Source organism: Salmo salar, chromosome 13, assembly GCF_965601325.2.
Source record: "Salmo salar chromosome 13, fSalSal1, whole genome shotgun sequence".
In the NCBI taxonomy this organism is placed as follows: Eukaryota; Metazoa; Chordata; class Actinopteri; order Salmoniformes; family Salmonidae; genus Salmo; species Salmo salar.
This window is the reverse complement of record NC_138303.1, coordinates 28,155,296-28,175,052: the sequence shown is the minus strand read 5'-3', so window position 1 is coordinate 28,175,052 and position 19,757 is coordinate 28,155,296. Positions and strand designations below refer to the sequence as shown.

General features: G+C 42.0%; 1 protein-coding gene across 1 annotated transcript in view; it reads left to right on the top strand.

Annotated features, from left to right (window-relative positions):
• The first annotated feature begins 244 nt into the window (after positions 1-244).
• The window catches only part of LOC106566694 (piezo-type mechanosensitive ion channel component 2), a 33,479-nt gene continuing 13,966 nt past the window's right edge, over positions 245-19,757 (top strand). The window contains exons 1-25 of the mRNA XM_082959696.1: positions 245-308; positions 1,556-1,651; positions 4,332-4,433; positions 4,656-4,701; positions 4,794-4,947; positions 5,199-5,430; positions 5,673-5,886; positions 6,176-6,347; positions 6,605-6,697; positions 6,799-6,808; positions 7,624-7,787; positions 8,369-8,747; positions 8,980-9,161; positions 12,224-12,372; positions 12,757-12,905; positions 13,916-13,970; positions 14,290-14,322; positions 14,436-14,563; positions 14,737-14,900; positions 15,075-15,251; positions 15,430-15,582; positions 15,842-16,042; positions 16,186-16,390; positions 16,597-16,698; positions 19,544-19,709. Coding sequence (XP_082815822.1) covers positions 245-308; positions 1,556-1,651; positions 4,332-4,433; positions 4,656-4,701; positions 4,794-4,947; positions 5,199-5,430; positions 5,673-5,886; positions 6,176-6,347; positions 6,605-6,697; positions 6,799-6,808; positions 7,624-7,787; positions 8,369-8,747; positions 8,980-9,161; positions 12,224-12,372; positions 12,757-12,905; positions 13,916-13,970; positions 14,290-14,322; positions 14,436-14,563; positions 14,737-14,900; positions 15,075-15,251; positions 15,430-15,582; positions 15,842-16,042; positions 16,186-16,390; positions 16,597-16,698; positions 19,544-19,709 — 3,590 coding nt within the window. The remainder of the gene's footprint in view (positions 309-1,555; positions 1,652-4,331; positions 4,434-4,655; positions 4,702-4,793; positions 4,948-5,198; positions 5,431-5,672; positions 5,887-6,175; positions 6,348-6,604; positions 6,698-6,798; positions 6,809-7,623; positions 7,788-8,368; positions 8,748-8,979; positions 9,162-12,223; positions 12,373-12,756; positions 12,906-13,915; positions 13,971-14,289; positions 14,323-14,435; positions 14,564-14,736; positions 14,901-15,074; positions 15,252-15,429; positions 15,583-15,841; positions 16,043-16,185; positions 16,391-16,596; positions 16,699-19,543; positions 19,710-19,757) is intronic.

Genomic DNA, 19,757 nt, shown 5'->3' with positions numbered 1-19,757 from the left:
CCTATCATTTTGACTGAAGCTCCTCTAATTCAGGACCGCTGAGTGGGATCATTCTTCCAGTGTATCACTGTGCCTGGTCTTTCCAGTCCTGTCTGTCTGTGTGCTCAGGTCTGGGATTCTACTGTTCAAGCCAGTGTGTCTGCAGTAGGGAAATGTGTCAGAGGATGGGAGTTACCTGTAGCCACAGGCAGCCCAGGGAGTAGTCTGATCAGAGAGCTGGGTGTCTCTCACACGTTAAGGAGACATGGCGGGGGATATTGTGGTGGGGATACTCTATAATCTAGTACTACCTCTTCTTCTGCTTGCAGGTAAGTTGGGTTTGGAAGAATGTAAGGTAACAATTCAAGTGTCAGGTAATAATACAGCAGGATGGTGGACTTGTTAGTTATTGAGGTCATAGCAGTGGTTTTTCCAGTTCTATTGAGAGATTTTGCTTTTATAACGTGCTTAAAGAATATTGTTAGAAACAGAATTTTGGATGCTTTACAGAAAGCACAAATAATGTATGTGAGACATGTTGTCTGGGGGAATGTGCAGATTAATCAATTAATTCTTGATTCCCCTGATGGTAATGCTTTGAGTGGACACAGAAACATTGTAATAATGTAATCGTGTAGTCATTGAGTAAATTGTGCCGTAAAACTGTAATGGGAAATAAAATGTTTTAGTTGTTGAATAGTGTGTTTATTGTATTGTTCTGTTCTCAACAGTACAATATTGAGCATATGAGTTCAGAGTTGTGTGTAATTGTGCACTAAAATCAGATAACTTTGAACTTTTCAGATTGTGGAATTTTCACTTTGCCCTCAAATGACATAATTTCCGAGTATTCCAAAGGAGCATGTTGACAACTGGCCATGCCTCTCTTAATGTTATATCAAATAGACAAAATCAGCTCTGACCAAAATATTATTGCAGATCATTTTATGATGTATTTAGCTTTTGTATAAGAAAGGAAAAATAAACAAATAGGGAAACTTTTGCCTGTCACTTTTAAGACACATTTTCCACGTTAATTAATAGTATTTTTTTAAGTGTATTTTCTACCTCACCATCAAGTAAAGCAAATCAAGATTCCAAGTAATTTCAATAAGAAATAAATATAATACTTATTAAATTATACTTTCCTTCATTTGAGTGTTCTGTATTATTAAAAGTTTTAAGTTATAACTAGGATCCATGATTTTGTTGTCAGTGTGTGACCAGTAAGCAGCATTGTTTTTTAGCTAGCTACTTGTTTACTGTGTGATGGGGCTTTGTTCAGTCCAACACGTATGTATTTTGTACTAGTAGGTGCAATGCATAAGAGAATTCTATTACCAATGCCTTTTCTCTTTGATGGATAAAACAGTAGGCTATTTGTTTCTAGCAGTTGTTGATTAATTATTGGTTTCTGTTTCAACTGTGCTTATTTGAATTTTCCGTAAGATGGACTCAACATAATGAACAATCACATAAAATATAGCACCCAATACAAAAATTACAGTATATACCTAGATATTATATTATACATACAAATAAACATCCATGTAAAATCTTTGTTATCTCTCCATAGCGTCATCCTTCCGGTACAATGGTCTGTCTGTGGTGTATTTCCTTTTCCTGCTCACCCTTCCCCTGCTGCCAAACCCCTCTCTCACCTCCATGCAAGGTAAGACCTCAGATGAACACCACTGGGTCTGAAATGGAACCTCAAGTTCTAGACTATAAACAATAAGGCACATTTATTCCAAGTTACACTGTATTTTATTTATGCTACAGGGTCCTCTATACGTTTTAATGTTTGCTAATAAACACCATGTTTGATCAATGTGGCCTTTGGGAGACAAATCATTTTAATGTTCATGTTTATTGTGCTGCATGTCTATTATTTCCAGAATAGTGTTAAATTTCACTCATATAGGGTTCTTCGGTTTGTCCACATTGGGGAACCCTTTTTGGTGCCAGGTAGAACCCTTTGCAAAGGTTCCTACCTAGAACCCTCTATGTAGGTTTCTTCATAGAACCCCCTGTATAAGGTTCTGCCTGGAACCCTCTATGAAAGGTTCTACCAAGAACCATTTTATAATCTAAAGATTCTTACTAGAACCATCTATGAAGGGTTCTACCCGATAACCCTTTTATCTTTGGAGGGTTCTTCCTAGAACCGTCTATGAATGGTTGCACCAGCTTCATTAGCCTTTAAAATAAAATTCTTTATAACAATAATTACATATATCAAAATGCCTTTATTTGAAGGCCTGCTTATACCCTAACACGTCAGGCTTGGAAGTCACATTATGCTGGTTTGCAAATAGATGTGTAATTCCTACTGGAATCTTGCCAGAGTTAGGATATTCAACAAGTGGATTTTTTTTATCACCTGCAACCTGCATTCAGAATGACTGCCAGGGTAGGGGGGATTGAATATTGAGACTACCTCAATCATCTAAACTGGAACTACATTCCCAGTAACGGGCATAATAAGTTGTGTGTAATAATTACTAACAGATTGGATTAGTTTAAAAAAAAGCTTATTTATCTTTGTGTAGCATAAAATGTATCAACCAATGCAAAACACAGATATTAAAACAAACAATTCTGAAAATAACCCACAATAGAGCATGCTGGGAAATATGGCTCCATGCAGAACCCTTCTTGCCTTCCAAAGAACCCTTCATCCCTTTCAAATCATCATAGGATGTTAAAGGTTCTAGGTAGGACCCTTTGCCTTAGAAAGAACCCTTGTCTTCCAAAAAGGGTTCTTCAGATAAAAACAGTTCTAAGTAGAACCCTATCCCTCCACAAAGAACCCTTTTGGAACCTTTTTTTCTAAGAGTGTTGCAGTGTGTGTGTGTGTGTGTGTGTGTGTGTGTGTGTGTGTGTGTGTGTGTATGTTGTGTGTGCAAGTTTGTGTGATTCCTCAACTCATATTGACCAACAAACAAACATGTGTGTGCATTCTATTGTATGTTTATCAATAAAGTTGATGAATTAAAAGATTGGCCATGTACTTTGTAAATGGATGTAGCCAGTATGGCCTGATCTATTATGTATAACCTAGTAATTACATACTGTAGTGGAATGAAATGTTGTGGTGTCAGCGTTTGCGAGATGGTGGCTTGCTGGACTGTTAGCCTTTTTCTCTTTAAAAGCTTTGTTGATCATTTTTCAATCTTTGTCTCGCTAATATGACACCACCCCTGGGTTGAGTGGTCAGGGGTGGGGTGCAGAGATTAAACACATCATACTGAAGCAGAATTGACCGGCCTTCACTTAGTAGAGCAGAAATGAAACAAAGCTTTTAGTAAAAACCCGGGCATCGGAAGCCCATTTGCTGGCTCAGCTAATGCTGCACCATTCCACCAGGCCTCGTTTTCACTCTGCTCTCTTAATTATAGGGGTCAGCCTCTGTTAATATGCCACTGATGTCTTACTGCTCTGTTCTGTTCAGTTATTGCCTACAAAGGTAATTGTTGGCTTTTGTTGGAGTTGAATATTTTAACATTTCAAGAACACCCCCTTAATATAAAAAGACATACAAATTTCAAAGAACATTATAAATCTTTGTCTTCATAGATACGGTATCTATTCGATGTACACACACAATTAAACTGAAACCAAATGTCTTTGTTAAGTACAACTGTTATCTTTTTTTGATTGAATTTGTTCTGCTGTTCAGGGGAATCCAGATCCATGAAGCCTACTTTATTAAACTATCAATCACAGAAACTGCTCTTAAGACACAGAATGACTCCGTGGTTTAAATAGTGCTGTTAGGCATCCTATGGGAAGGCAGAATGTGACCATCCTCGTTTAGTAAGCACAGCTCACTATGTATCTGTAAGTACAGAGACCGATAGTATCTGCATTCCCACAGTAGACTCTACCACTATCCTCAGGCATTAAGATGGGGGAAAATGGAGTAAAAAAAGGCTATTTAAAGTAACAACCTAATTACATGCAGTTTAATTTTGTAATTAAAAAAAATAAAAAATGTAACCGGGCAAGTCAGTTAAGAATAAATTCTTATTTTCAATGTTGGCCTAGGAACAGTGGGTTTAACTGCCTCGTTCAGGGGCAGAATGACAGATTTTTACCTTGTCAGCTCGGGGATTCAATCTCGCAACCTTTTGATTATTAGTCCAACGCTCTAACCACCTGCTGTCCCAGTGACCCCCCTACGGATGATAACAGAATACCGACTGGCTGATCTGAATACCTTGTATGTGTCTTGGAGGGGTAGGGAATAGGAAGAAAGACATTATTTGTCACAAAAATTGAAAGTAAAGTTTCCATTCTATTCTATTCTCCCCCCAGTAATCTGTGTCTCTGGTCTTCTATTTCTGAAGGAAAAACAGGGACGTTCCTGCTGCTCATCTGTTCTACCAGCGTGACGTTTCTGGCTCTCCAGTGTTTCATGCAGATCACTTTTGCCTACGTGCCTCAGTATGGTAAGATAACACCAGCCTCTATCAGCTCACTGAGCTACTAACAACAAATACTCAGAGATGCTGCTGGACAGCAACCAAAAGAGAGACAGATGTTTGTTTTAGCCTTTTAATGCACAGAGAGCATAATGAACTTACTCATTCAAGAAAACATTTATGAGGGTGGATGTTGCTTTGGAATTTTGCTGATAAGACGAGACTTGATTTCTATCTGTTGTTCAACAGAGAACGAATATTGGGAGAATATTCTCTACCATCTGGGCATTGTACGGTAGGGCAACATTTTCTTTACTTTTTAAAAACTAACTGGTGTTATTTCTAATGTGGGTGTTGTTAATCACTTGATGTGTGTTGTGTCCCTAGGTTCAGTTTGGTGGATGCAGGGAACATTGTGCGTCTCTTAGCCCCTGATCTGGGGCTATTCCTGTCAGGCCTCTTCATACTGCGCCTGGTCAGGAAGCTGCTGCGCCCCAAGCCCCAACTTAAACAGAACTGTATCGCACCCTCTGACCCTGAGGTATGCACATGGCCAATTTCATCTGCCTCTTTTGTTCAATTCACAGTACTCAGAAGTTTAACCATTATTGTTTTAAATGAGAGCGTTAGAAATGTAGATCATACATGCCAATATGTTGTAAAGAAATTGAAGGTGAGGCGCATCACTTTGTCATGCAGTATTTCAGCACTTCTTCTCTAGTGGTTTGAACATGGAACTCCTTTAGATTAAATCTGTTACAAAGTAAAATGGTGTTATGTCTGTCAAACTAGTGCTCTTTTGACAAGCAGGATGTGGAGATGTCCGACTCAGAGTCTGAGGTTGGCAGTGAAGTCACAGACGGCTCGTCTTATGACAGCTCAGATGAAAGCATAGCGGTGCCCGCAGCCCTTCCTCAGTTTGTCCAGAAGTTCATTGCATTTTCCCTTGGACTGCGCCTCTTGCTGTCCACCATCATGAACACAGCAGGGAAAGTAGTTGTCACCATACTACTAGGGCTGGCAGGTACATCTCAAAAGGATTTCCTTTCCTTGCTGTGGATTGTAATCTAATTCATTGCATTCAAAGAAGTCACTTTGGACTCTTATGTACTATTCTTGCGAGCCAAACTCAAAGTCTTGCATTGGCTCAGCCTTCTCCGCTGTGTAGCCCAGCCAAATTAAGACAACTCATTTACTATCTGCTCCACCACAATACTATAATCTTCTCCTTTCTCCCCTTGACTGGTGCTTATCCCCATGTACCAGGCATTGCTCTGCCCTCCCTGACCTCAGTGGTGTATTTCGGGACGTTCCTGGGCCTGGTGTGGTGGTGGGTTTTTCTCCACTCCTTCAGCTTGCTGCTCTTCGGTACCCTCTGTGTGATGATGGCTATATTCAGCGCCGGTCACCTGTTGAGCCTCTACCTGTACCAGCTCCCCCTGGCCCAACAGATCATACCCCCACAGGACATCTACGCCAGGTAGGGCCATGGGACCAGGATGTAGCATCACAGGATACTGGTTGGACACTGACTGTACAGATACACACAGTCCTTTTTACCATATTGGTTTGCTGGCTGAAACCCAGCCACTGAAAAACCTATTGTATTTATTCATATTGTCGAAATAGAAAATAATTACACACTCTACTACACTGGACACAGACATACACAAATCCCTGTTAAATTTCATAAACTGATACATGCCATCTATCCACTGTGAATATTGTTTGTTAACCGATCTGGTGTATCTCTCTCTGATTTTGTTCAGGCTGTTTGGTATAACAGCGATCATCCAAACCAATGAGACTGAGCCATACAGTCTGGGTCTACAGCCAGACATCAGCTGGCCTGTCTTCACCAACCCCATGGTACTGCTGCTCCTTTATTACACACTGGTGGCTCTGCTGCACAAGTGGGTCAACATCACCGAGGAAGAGGAGGTACTTTAACTAAGACTAAGGCGCCAATGCAACTAAGAGGCCTAAGTTATTGATTGCGTCCGAAATGGCACCCTATTCCCTATATAGTGCACAACTATATGACTAGGGCTCTATATAGTGAATAGGGTGCCATTTCATATGCAGCCAATGACTTGTTGATGAAAGAAAAATGGGGTTGAAGCTGCTGGCTTATGCTTTATTGGAGGTGTTCATTGTGTGTCAGCCATTTCATGGTGCTGTCTGTGTATTTCTGCCAGGATACTCTGGAGAAGTCTGAGAGTCCAGTAGAAGCCCTTGAGGATCCCCCCAGCTTCTCCAAGATCTTATTCATCTCAGGAGACAGACTGGAGGTGTTAAAACCTTCTACATTTCCAAATCTAGCCTCTTGAAGTGTTACCAACATGATTTTCTACAGATTTCTTGAACAGTTGTCTTTCTTTGTCTATCACAGCTACTGACCAGTACGGATGATGAAGCGTACATGCCAGATGAGGAGGTACATGAACTATATTCTGCTCTCCCAATGTGCCCCAAAGTGTTGTTGTTATAACTACTTTAAAGAGACTTTAAATGTCTGGTTAGACACTGTAAATTTGATGTGCATCACTTTTCTTCAAAGACAAAATTCATAGTAAACAGTTTTTCCTCTGCAGCCAATGGTTTTACTGATGAGCAGATCATGGCATGATCTGAGAGAACAGGAGATGGGGTCACTGATGGGAGGGCCAGCGGCAGGATATACAAACTGCTACGCTCCACCACAATATGAAGGAATAGACTTGGCACCCTCACAAGGTAGATGACGTATGGGAAGTATTATTGGTCACATTTTATTTGGATAGTCCGGAATGCTCATATGTAGATGCATAACTATCTGTTGACAAGCAACTGCTTGCTAATGTTATGGTTAGGGTTACGGTTAGGTTAAGAATAAGGGTACGGGTTAAGGTTAGGGCTAGTTTTAGGGTAAGGGTTAAGTTTAGGGTTAGATTAAAGGTTAAGGTTAGGGTTAGAGCTAGGGTTAGGATTAGTAAATAGTTGAAATGTTACTGTAGAGAATCTACAGATGGACTATCCAAATAAAGTGTTACCGTATTATTTATATCCACCTGAATATTTTGATCTTACCCAGTCATGAATAAATGGTAGTAAACTGATAGTGAATAAATATCCCTCACTAGTGTAGAAACTGACACGGCACAGTTTTAAAATATGGCAATTATATGGAATAGAAACTCTTCTAAACTCCTTCCTCCAGCTGTTTCTCCTCTCTCAGAGTCAGAGGAGTTGAAAGAGATGAGTGAGGAAGAGAAGGAGAGGAGTGAGGTGTCGATGAGTGATACAGAGACTGTTCCCACCTCTCCTGGCCCCAGTGGACTGGTTGTGTTCGGCTTGTTCATCATGAAGCACAGCTACGTCAGCGCACTCATCATCATGATGGTAAACCACTTTAGTCACTGAACAATTCACTTTCTGAAAACAATTCCTTTAAAAGTCAAACTGAATAGAGATGAATTACCTTCACATCTCTGTAACATAAACATGGTTATATAACTATACTAGGAAAAAAAGTGCTGCCTAAAAGGGTTCTTCAGATGCCCCCATAGCAAAACCCTTTGAAGAACCCTTTTTGGTTCCAGGTAGAATTGTTTCGGGTTCCATATAGAACCCATTCCTCAAAGGGTTCTACATGGCACCCAAAAGGGTTCTCCTGTGGGGACAGCTGAAGAACCCTTTTGGAACCCATTTTTCTAAGAGTGTATTTAAGATGTGTATAGTGTCAGCGGCAGGTAGCCAAGTGGTTAGAGCATTGGGCCAGTAACCGAAAGGTTGCTGGATGGAATCCTCGAGCTGACAAGGTAAAAATCTGTCGTTTTGCCCCTGAGCAAGGCGGTTAACCCACTGTTCCCCGGGCGTTGAAGATGTGGGTGTCGATTAAGGCAGCCCCCTCACCTCTCTGATTCATTCTGTTGGATAACTGACTAGGTATCCCTGTCTGCTGTGTTCCTTCAACCCCTCAGGTGTGGAGCATCACCTATAACAGCTGGCTGACGTTTGCCCTGCTGGTGTGGTCCTGTCTGATCTGGATAATGCGTGACCGTCGGCGCTATGCCATGATGAGTGCTCCCTTCCTGGCAGTGTACGGCACCGTGCTGCTACTGCTTGCCTTCCTGAGCAGTCTGAGGCTGCGGCGGGACGAGCTTTACCCTGACCTAGCCCACGCCGTGCTGGTAGACTTTGACATGGCCACTTACCCAGCACCCTGCATCCACCTGGGAGCCAAGGTGTTCTACGCCTTTAGCTTCTTGCTTCTGTTCCGTCAACAACTGAAGGAGAAACAGGAAGAGCAGGATCTGAAGGAGTCAGAAGAGTCTCTGGATGAAGTCAAAGTGCTACCACGTCTGGACTCTTCTCCTTTTATGCATACTTTATGGATTCAAACTGATAAAGTCACATTCTCTAATACAGTAACACATGCATTAGAAATGAAAATGATATTGTACCCAGGTGTCTGTAACATTCTTCACTTAACAGTGCTCTAACCCACAGAGGTGTTTGACCCTTTGAACCAGGTCTACATTGTGTTTGACCCTTTGAACCAGTTCTATGTTGTGTTCCTCCTCTCCCTTAGCGGATGAAGGTGACACCTCCCTCATAATGGAGATGCTGGGTTCAGCGGTCAAGGGAACCCTGGTGAAGTACTGGATCCTGTTCTGCTGCTCCATGTTCTTTGTGGTCAGCTTCTCCGGGAAGGTGATGGTCTACAAGATCCTCTACATCGTGCTGTTCCTCTTCTGTGTCGTCCTCTATCAGGTGGGCCTCATACTTACTTCTAGATAATGTTAAACCAATGTTGTTGTGTATACTACATAGGAAATACCATATGGATTGTGCTATATAAATAAAGTTTATATTATATAAGATTCTATATACAATGTTATTAAAAAGAGAAGGGAATTAACAAACTGAGTGAAAGATTGTGTCAAATGAAAAGGAAAACGGCTGGGAAATTGTTTGATTTAAGAGCCATATAATCTAGTTGACCAAAAAGTTAATTTCAGACCCTGGCTCTGTAAATACGGAACCTTATCACTGACCCCACTCACCCTTACACAGTATGATTGTCTCACACCCTAGTGACGCTACTGATATGGTAATTAACTAACTAACTAATAGTCATCATTAGCTGTTTACGGCACTTAAGAAGCGAAGAGGGTCAACAAAACATTATGACACATTTACTGCCCTTTGCGTCCAATACTTCAACGACAGCTCGAGACTCTCATCAATACAGATCCGGTTATGAATATTGATCCTACTTCGTAAACACAGACACAAAACATTTATGCTGCTGTTTTCCTGGTTTCCCTCCCCATCTTGTATTTCTGCTGACCTTTTAGCTCTGAGCACTTACAGAAGCTTAATGGCTTAACTACTACCTCACACCACACATACTGTAAGGAAGCCAAGATGACCCTTTTGTTTATCATTGCCAGCAGCATCGATGTTTCACATACAGTCTGACTGAGGGGAAATATATATTGCGTATATTGCTGCATTACATTTAATAATTTAGTTATTATTATATAATTAAATTGTGAATGCGTAATTAACATATGAAGACAGGGGACACATTCTTTTCACACCACTTTGATACAGCTACAACTGGGAGTGATTTTCATAGCAGGTTAGGAGAGCATTTTCGCTAACCCTAATCCTTTTCCTAGCCTAACCTAATTCTCCTAACCTGCTAAGTTAATTCTCCCAACCTACTGCGTAAGTTTTCCTAGCCTGATAAAAAAGTAACTTCCGGTCGTACACTCTTAGAAAAAAATGGGCTAAGTAGAACCATAAGGGGTTCTTCGGTTTGTCCCCGTAGGGGAACCTTTTTTAATGCTGTGTAGAACCCTTTGCAGAGGGTTCTATCTAGAACCCTCTATGTAGGGTTCTTCAAAGAACCCCCTGTATATGGTTCTACCTAGAACCCTCAATGAAGGGTTCTGCCTAGAACCCATTATAAATCGGTTATCATCGAAAGGTTCTTCCTAGAACTGTCTGTGAAGGGTTCTACCGAGAACCCTTTTATCTTTGGAGGGTTCTTCCTATGAGCGGTTCCAACAGCCTTATTAACCTTTACAATTGCATTATTTATGATAATACATTACATATATCATAAGGCCTTTATTTGAGGGGCTAATAATACCCTAACATAGTGATGTTGCCATATCAGGCCTGCAAGTCACATTATGCTAGCTTGCAAAGTGATGTGTAATTCCTATTGGAATCCAGAGTTAGGAATTGTTAACTTCTACGGGGGCTAATGTGATTAGCATGTCAACATGGGGTTGTAAGTAACAAAACATTTTCCCAGGACATAGACATCTGATATGGGCAGAAAGCTTAATTTCTTATTAATCTAACCGCGCTGTCCAATTTACAGTAGCTATTACAGTGAAAGAATACCATGCTATTGTTTGAGGAGAGTGCACAATTATGAACTTGAAAATGTATTAATAAACCAATTAGGCACATTTGGGCAGTCTTGATACAACATTTTGAACAGATATGCAATGGTTCATTGGATCAGTGTAAACCTTTGCACATACACTGCTGCCATCTAGTGGCCAAAATTTAAATTGTGCCTGGGCTGGAATACATTATGGCCTTTCTTTTGCATTTCAAAGATGATGGTACAGAAATAAACCTCATGTTTTTTTCTTTGTATTATCTTTTACCAGATCTAGTGTGTTATATTCTCCTACATTAATTTCACATTTCCACAAACTTCAAAGTGTTTCCTTTAAAATGGTATATCCTTGCATCAGGTCCTGAGCTACAGGCAGTTAGATTTGTGTATGTCATTTTAGGCGAAAATTGAAAAAAAGGGTTGGATCCTTACCTGCAACCTGCATTCAGCTCCGTGTAACATGGAACCCAAACCGTCTGAGCGCGTGCGCCATCGTGCATACATTTATTTTGTCCCCCCACACCAAACACGATCACGACACGCAGGTTAAAATATCAAAACAAACTCTGAACCAATTACATTAATTTGGGGACAGATCGAAAAGCATTTAACATGTATGGCAATTTAGCTAGCTAGCTAATTTGTCCTACTTAGCTAGCTTGCTGTTGCTAGCTAATTTGTCCTAGGATATAAACATTGAGTTGTTATTTTACCTGAAATGCACAAGGTCCTCTACTCCGACAATTAATCCACACATAAAACGGTCAACCGAATCGTTTCTAGTCATCTCTCCTCCTTCCAGGCTTTTTCATCTTTGAACTTATATGGTGATTGGCATCTAAACTTTCATAGTACTACCACGACGACCGGCAACAAAGTTGTCTTTCAATCACCCACGTGGGTATAACCAATGAGGAGATGGCACGTGACTTCTATTTTAGCCCTTGGCAAAGCAGATGCTCGTTGACTCGCGCGAGCAGTCTGGGCGCAATAATTGAATAACGTAGATTTCAAAATTTATTTTGCAACGCCTGCGCACGCGATGCTCCCGGTGTGGTCAGCCTATTAAAGGTTTACTGTCTTCTAAAAAGGGTTCTTCAGATCAAAACAGTTCTTGGTAGAACCCTATCCCCCTGCAAATAACCTTTTATTCTAAGAGTGTAGCTGTATCGAAGTGGTGTGAAAAGACTGTTTCTCTCGAAGACTGAGATGATAAATGGGTTTGAAAAGGCAACTTGTTTTGTGGACGCCTGTTGTCATGAAATGTGGGTAGTAATTGAGGGAAATCAGAGCGCTTGAATGATCTTTCTAAAATAACATATTTTACTGTTAACATTGCTCCCTGTGATTAGTATTTGTAGAGTGATTTGACCTTGATTATCATGGTATTGATGTTACCGTTCCTCAGATCCGTTATGACGTATGGAGGCGAGTGCTAAAGTACTTCTGGGCGGTGGTGGTGGGCTACTCCATGGTCGTCCTGATAGCCATCTACATGTACCAGTTTAAGACAGTGTCTGGCCTGTTCAGACAGATCATGGGCATGTCTGAGGAAGGGTGAGTGTGTATGGTGGCACTGTGGCCAACCCTATACATTCACAGTGCTTCTTATGCCTCCATATTGTTGTAGTCACCCCAAGACTTTAAAGTGCTACAGTGTTAATTGATTCATTGGCCAGAAATTCCTCATATCTTGTATTCTGTGTCTGAAAGTCTCCCTGACGATCCATGACTAATAACATACTGTAGACATCCCAGGAGGTTGCTGGCACCTTAATTGGGGAGCACGAGCTCTTGGTAACGGCTGGAGCGGAATCAGTGGAATGGTATAAAATACATCAAACACATGGTTCCCATGTGTTTGATGTCATTCCATTAGCACCGTTAGCACCACTGGTAGATGTTATATGCTCAGTGCTGTCCCTGTCCTCTGTCCTCTAGTCTGCGTGATCTGGGGTTGGAGCAGTACAACACTGTGGAGCTGTTTGCTCGGATCCTCCTCCCTGCAGCCTTCCTATTGGCCTGCATCCTGCAGCTGCACTATTTCAACCAGGAGTTCCTGGAGCTCACCAACCTGGACAACATACCTGTCCGCCAGGGACAAACCAGGTGGGACAGCTAACCTGATCACAACCCCTGGGATACTTAAACAATAAGACCCGTGGGTTGTGGTATATGGTCAATATAACACGGCTAAGGGCTGTTCTTACGCACAATGCAATGTGGAGTGCCTGGATACAGCCCTTAGCTGTGGTATATTTGCCATATACCACAAACCCCGGAGGTGCCTTATTGCTATTATAAACTGGTTACCAACATAATTAGAAGAGTAAAAATAAATGTTTTGTCATACAACGTATACGGTCTGATATACCATGGCATTCAGCCAATCAGCATTCAGGGCTCGAACCACCCAGGTTATAATGTGCTTTATATCAGGGAGGAGGGAACTGTTACTAGTCCATCAAAGTGGTCCTTTCATGTCATTTTCATGTCAACTGGTATTTTTAGAGGCATTTTCTTAAAGGTCCAATGCAGCTGTTTTCATCTCAATGTCAAATAATTTTTGTGTAACAATTAAGTACCTTTTTTCCAATGAAAATGGTCAACAAGAAACAAAAAAAGCTTCTTAGCAAAGAACAATTTCTCAAACAATAATTTTGCTAGGACTGTCTGGGAGTGGTCTGAGTGGGGAGGTGAAAACAGAAAACAAGCTGTTATTGGCAGAGAGGTTTGGAACTCTCTTTCTTATTGGTCTATTTACTAATTTACCATCTAGTGATGTCTTCCCACCAAAACAGGTTGAAATTTCAGGTGGTCTTCTCAAACAGCTCTTACACTAAATGGGCATTATCATAATTTTCACAATTTCATGCTATTATTCCAACCTCATATTGTGGAAATATATTTAATAATGTTTTGACTGCACTGAGCCTTTAATTTAAAAAAAGATGTACAATGTATCAGTATAATCTAAAAATTGAAAACGGAGTAAATTAATGTAATGATCTGATTGCTCCAATTATGTTTAATTCTTTGGGAAAAACATGCTGTCATTCTTCACTCATCTCTATGTTGTGTCTCATCTATTCTGTCCATCTTTCTTCATCCAGAGAGGAAGAGCTGAGAAAATCAGTCAATGTGATAGCTGACATGTAAGAGCTGCATTTCTGTCTCCGTGAATGGCATGCTTCACACACCGGGGTTTGCCTAGTGTTTCAGAAATCTTAAACACCCTTAGTCAGGCAAACTTAAAGTATAAAAGGAGTCAAGCTCATGCTTTGATAATGCGTTGCAGTAATATACAGAGAAGGCAACCCCATTTTATTGGTCAAAAATATATTTGGGTGATATCATTTCATTCCATCAGTCCATTACGAATTCTTAAAAATGGTAATGTAATATTTTTCAGATAATTTAAAAGAATGTTTGCATTCTAAGTATAGTGTTTAACTGATTTGTATCTTTCCTCAGAATTAAAGAAAACATTGAAAAGTTACAGAAACGGTACATTTTTCCATACATTTCCTTCCTTTACATGTATTGTATCATTATTATACAGTATGTACTGTATATGGTGTATTACTTATTATATGACTTGCCTATCGTCTCCCTGCTAGGATGGCGAAGGAGCAGAGTAAGCAGATGAGTGGGGAGTCAGGACGTGTGGGGAGTCAGCACACGTTGGACAGTGACGGACTGTCTGCCTCATCAGAGAAGAAATCTGAGGAGGAGCGGGAGGGAACAGGTGTGTGCCACTGAGATTCAGATTCTAATTTACTGTACCAAAAGTAAGCTAATTTTAACAGCACATAGACAATACAAACAAATATGCCACATAAACGAAACAGTCTGCGAAATATCACATCTTTTATCTGACCCTGAGTCTGGTGTCCTTGTTGTGTCCGGTCGGCGCCCCAGAGGAGCGTCTGACACAGTGGGGGTTGTTGGTGGACCGGGCCGGCCTGCTGCTGCTCCAGGCTCTGGCTGTCTTCCAGAGGGCTCAAGAGATAAGTTGGAGGCTGCTAGAGCTCCACAGCCTCAAGATCGTCTCTACCGGCATCATCTGGGTGTCCCTGCAAGAGGTCAGAGGTCTTTATGTGACCCTGAAACTCCATGTTGTCATTGTACCTTTACCCCATTTAGAGTACATTTTATGGTGCATCTACTGCATTTCACTGCACTGATTTCACCACAAACGCTGTGTAGGGGGTCTGCACTAAACATGTGCTTTCATGCTTTGCGTTCCTTTGCCCAAGGTGTCTCTGATGAACTTCTTGTTTCTGGTACTGTGGGCCTTTGCCCTGCCCTTCCCCCGGGTCCGCCCCATCGCCTCCAGTGTGTCCTCAGTCTGGGCCTGTGTCATGGTGGTGTGTAAGATGCTGTACCAGCTCAAGGTCATCAAACCTCTGGAGTACTCCTCCAACTGTACCACTGTGAGTTTACTTACCGCTAGAATGCAAAACACTGACCAAATACTGAAAATGAATTATTCTGTAGCATCAATATCTACTTGGCAATGGTTGGCTCCCAAGGGAATTATGTCATGTTTGCGTGCATGTGTGTGTGTGTGACTATCTACATTTACAGTAGTATGCATCTCTGTTTGTGCAGAGCCTGGTGTCAGTTAATGGGACAGGGCTGGAGCTGGAGGGGAACATGGCAGAGCTGCTGAGGAGGTCTGTACTTTATGTGAAGCCTGTTGACCCAGCCATATGGTGTGGAGAGCTGCGCAAGTGTGAAGACAGGATCCTGCCCTGTCTCAGGGTAAGACAAGCTTTTTGCTCAGTGTCTGTGGTTATTTAGTAATATTGTAATAATGTCATTTGTCAGTCATGCCATGCACTGTATGGCCATGAAAACCATTGAAAGAGAGATATTGAGATGTATGCATTTTAATAACAGATTAATACATAATGGTAAGTATGGTACATAGAAATGAATATCCTATTATTAGTGTGGTAGCTTCATTAATCTGTGGTTCTATCGTCTGAGTGTTCTTTGGTTGTGTTTTTTTTCTTGTCAGAACCACCTGATGGTGCTGGGGCTGCTGGTGTTTGAGGTGACGGTCCATAGACACCAGCTCTACTATCGCCTCCACAATGACCTCAAGGTCCCCACCTTCAGCATCATCTTCCAAGGCATCACACGCCAGCACCTGGACCAAGGCATCCTGCCCTGCATCAAGTACTTCATCAACTACTTCTTCTACAAGTTTGGCCTGGAGGTACAGTAGCTACAACCAATATAGCTCTTTTACTGTAGCTTCTATTTGAGATTTTGTGCTGTTAATCTATATGTTTTCATTTTGAAGGATCATCATGTCACAGTGGTTGCATAGCTCTTTGAGATGGTCTTCCTGTCCCTCAGGTGTGCTTTGTGGTGGCGGTGAATGTGATTGGCCAACGGATGGATTTCTACGCGCTGCTGCACTCCTGTGCTCTGATGGCTGTTCTGTCACGACGACGCAGGAAGGCCATAGGGGAGGTGTGGCCTAAGTACTGCTGCTTCACTGCAGGACTCATGGTGCTGCAGTACCTGCTCTGTATCGGCATCCCTCCCGCTCTCTGTGTCGGTAAGGAGAGATATCTGGAGATTACAATGTACTACAGTAGTAACTACACAATAATTGATGTGTGATTAGGATTTGAGTCACACGATTGCATATTACATAGGCCTCATTCTGGAGTTACTGCCATTAAAAACATGTGTAGTTACCCTGTGATAGAATAGTAAATAGTTTCTATCACTGCTTTCTTAATTTTCTCCTCTATGTGTCAGATTATCCATGGAGGACCTCAAGTCAGGCCCTGACCTCTAACCTCATCAAGTGGCTTTATCTGCCTGACTTCGCCATGCGTCCTGCCCCTTACTTCATTTTCTGTGAGTCTCTCTGTCTTCATCCCAGCCATTTCCAATTTCAGTAATTTGGGGGAAATCTCCTATTGACATTCTTTCTTGATTTACATGAAAGTATGAATGCATATCTCAAGGATTCAGGCCATTGACTACTATACAGTGCATTTGGAAAGTATTCTGTCCCCTTCCCTTTTTCCACACTTTGTTACTTTACAGCCTCATTTTAAAATGGATTAAATTTTTCAAAAGTCCTGATCAATCTACACACCATACCCCATAATAACAAAGCGAAAACAATGTATTTTTATTTCAGCAAATGTATTACAAATAAAAAATAAAAATACCTTATTACATAAGTATTCAGACCCTTGCTATGAGACTCTAAATTGAGCTCAGGTGCATCCTGTTACCACTGATCATCCTTGAGATGTTTCTACAACTTGATTGGAGTCCACGTGTGGTAAATTCAATTGATTGGACATGATTTGGAAAGGCACACACCTGTCTATATAAGGTCCCACAGTTGACAGTGCATGTCAGAGAAAAAACCAAGCCATGAGGTGGAAGGAATTGTCCGTAGAGCTCCAAGACAGGATTGTGTCGAGGCACAGATCTGGGGAAGGGTACCAAATAATGTCTGCAGCATTGAAGGTCCCCAAAAACACAGTGGCCTCCATCATTCTTAAATGAAAGAAGATTGAAACCACCAAGACTCTTCCTAGAGCTGGCCGTCCGGCCAAACTGAGCAATTGGGGGAGAAGGGCCTTGGTCAAGGACCAAGATCCTGATGGAGATGGGAGAACCTTCCAGAAAGACAACCATCTCTGTACCACTTCACCAATCAGGCCTTTATGGTAGGGTGGCCAGACGGAAGCCACTCCTCAGTAAAAGGCACATGACAGCCATCTTGGAGTTTGCCAAAAGGCACCTAAAGGACTCTCAGACCATGAGAAACAAGATTCTCTGGTCTGATGAAACCAAGATTGAACTCTTTGGCCTGAATGCCAAGCGTCTTAACTGTTCTTAATGGACTTAAATAAAGGTTAAATAAATGATGGTGGCGGCATCATGCTGTGGGGATGTTGTTCAGCATCAGGGACTGGGAGACTAGTCAGGATCAAGGGAAAGATGAACGGAGCAAAGTACATAGAGATACTTGATGAAAACCTGCTCCAGAGCACTCAGGACCTCAGACTGGGGCGAAGGTTCACCTTCCAATAGGACAACAACCCTAAGCACACTGCCAAAACAATGCAGGAGTGGCTTCGGGACAAGTCTCTGAATGTCCTTGAGTGGCCCAGCCAGAGCCCGGACTTGAACCAGACTTACCCGAGAGACCTGAGAGACCTGAAAATAGCTGTGCAGCAACGCTCCCCATCCAACCCGACAGAACTTGAGAGGATCTGCAGAGAAGAATGGGAGAAACTCCCCAATAACAGGTGTGCCAATCTTGTAGCATCATACTCAAGAAGACTCACGGCTGTAATCGCTGCAAAAAATGTGATTCAACAAAGTACTGAGTAAAGGGTCTGAATACTTATGTAAATGTAATAGTATAGTTTTTCGTTTTTATGAATTTGCTAAAAATTCTACAAACCTGTTTTTGCTTTGTCATTTTGGGGTATTGTGTGTGAGAAAAAAAACATGTGGTGAGAAAAAAAAAACAATTTAGTAAATTTTAGAATAAGGCTGTAACGTAACAAAAAAAAAGTCAAGTGGTCTGAATACTTTCCGAATGCCCTGTATATAGTGTGTAATGTAAATCCCTTCATACAACATCAATTTGTATCTCCTACATACACTATATATATTAGTGGATTCGGCTATTTCAGCCAGACCCGTTGCTGACAGCCATGCAATCTCCACAGACAAACATTGGCAGTAGAATGACCTTATTGAAGAGCTCTGTGACTTTTAACTTGGCACCGTCATAGGATGCCACTTTTCAACAAGTCAGTTCGTAAAATTTCTGCCCCGGTCAACTGTAAGTGCTGTTATTGTGAAGTGGAAATGTCTAAGAGCAACAAGACCACAGAACGGGACCGCCGAGTGCATAGTGCATCAAAAGATTGTCTGTCCTCAGTTGCAACACTCACTACTGAGTTCCAATCTGCCTCTGAAAGCAACGTCAGCACAATAACTGTTCATCGGGAGATTCATGAAAGGGGTTTCCATGGCCGAGCAGCCGCAGACAAGCCTAAGATCACCATGAGCAATGCCAATTGTCAGCTGGAGTGGTGCAAAGTTCACCGCACGCTTCACCATCTGGCAGTCTGATTGACGAATCTGGGTTTGGCGGATGCCAGGAAAACGCTACCTGCCCCAAAGTTTGGTGGAGGAGGAATAATGGTCTGCAGCTGTTTTTCATAGTTCGGGCTAGGCCCCTTAGATCCAGTGAAGGGAATTCTTAACGCTAGAGCATACAAGAGTGCTTCCAACTTTGTGGCTATAGTTTGGGGAAGACCTTTTCCTGTTTCAGCATGACAATGCACAAAGTGAGGTCCATACAGAAATGGTTTGTCAAGATTGGTGTGGAGGAACTTGACTGGCCTGCACAGAACCCTGACCTCAACCCCATCGAACACCTTTGGGATGAATTGGAACTGGCCAGGCCTAATCGCCCAACATCAGTGCCCGACCTCATTAATGCTCGTGGCTGAATGGAAGCAAGTCCTCGTAGCAATGTTCCACCATCTAGTGGAAAGCCTTCCCAGAAGAGTGGAGGCTGTTATAGCAGCAAAGGAGGGACCAACTCCATATTATTGCACATGATTTTGGAATGAGATGTTTGACGAGCAGGTTTTCCACATACTTCTGGTATTGTAGTGTAAGTGATCAAGGCAGCCATTTTGTTTTTCTGTGTGTCCAGACGACCACCTCCTGCTCCTATGCTCCTCGCTGCAGTGGAAGGTGTTTGAGGAGGAGAACCGTGCCGCGGTGCGCCTTATGGGGGGGGAGAACGTGGAGATCAGCCGCAGCTTGGACCCACGCTCCTTCAACCAGTACATCCCTGTCAACAACTTCCTCCACTGCAGGTCAGAGGACTCTCTAAGCTAGTGTGGTCGCAGACCTGTAAGTGCTTT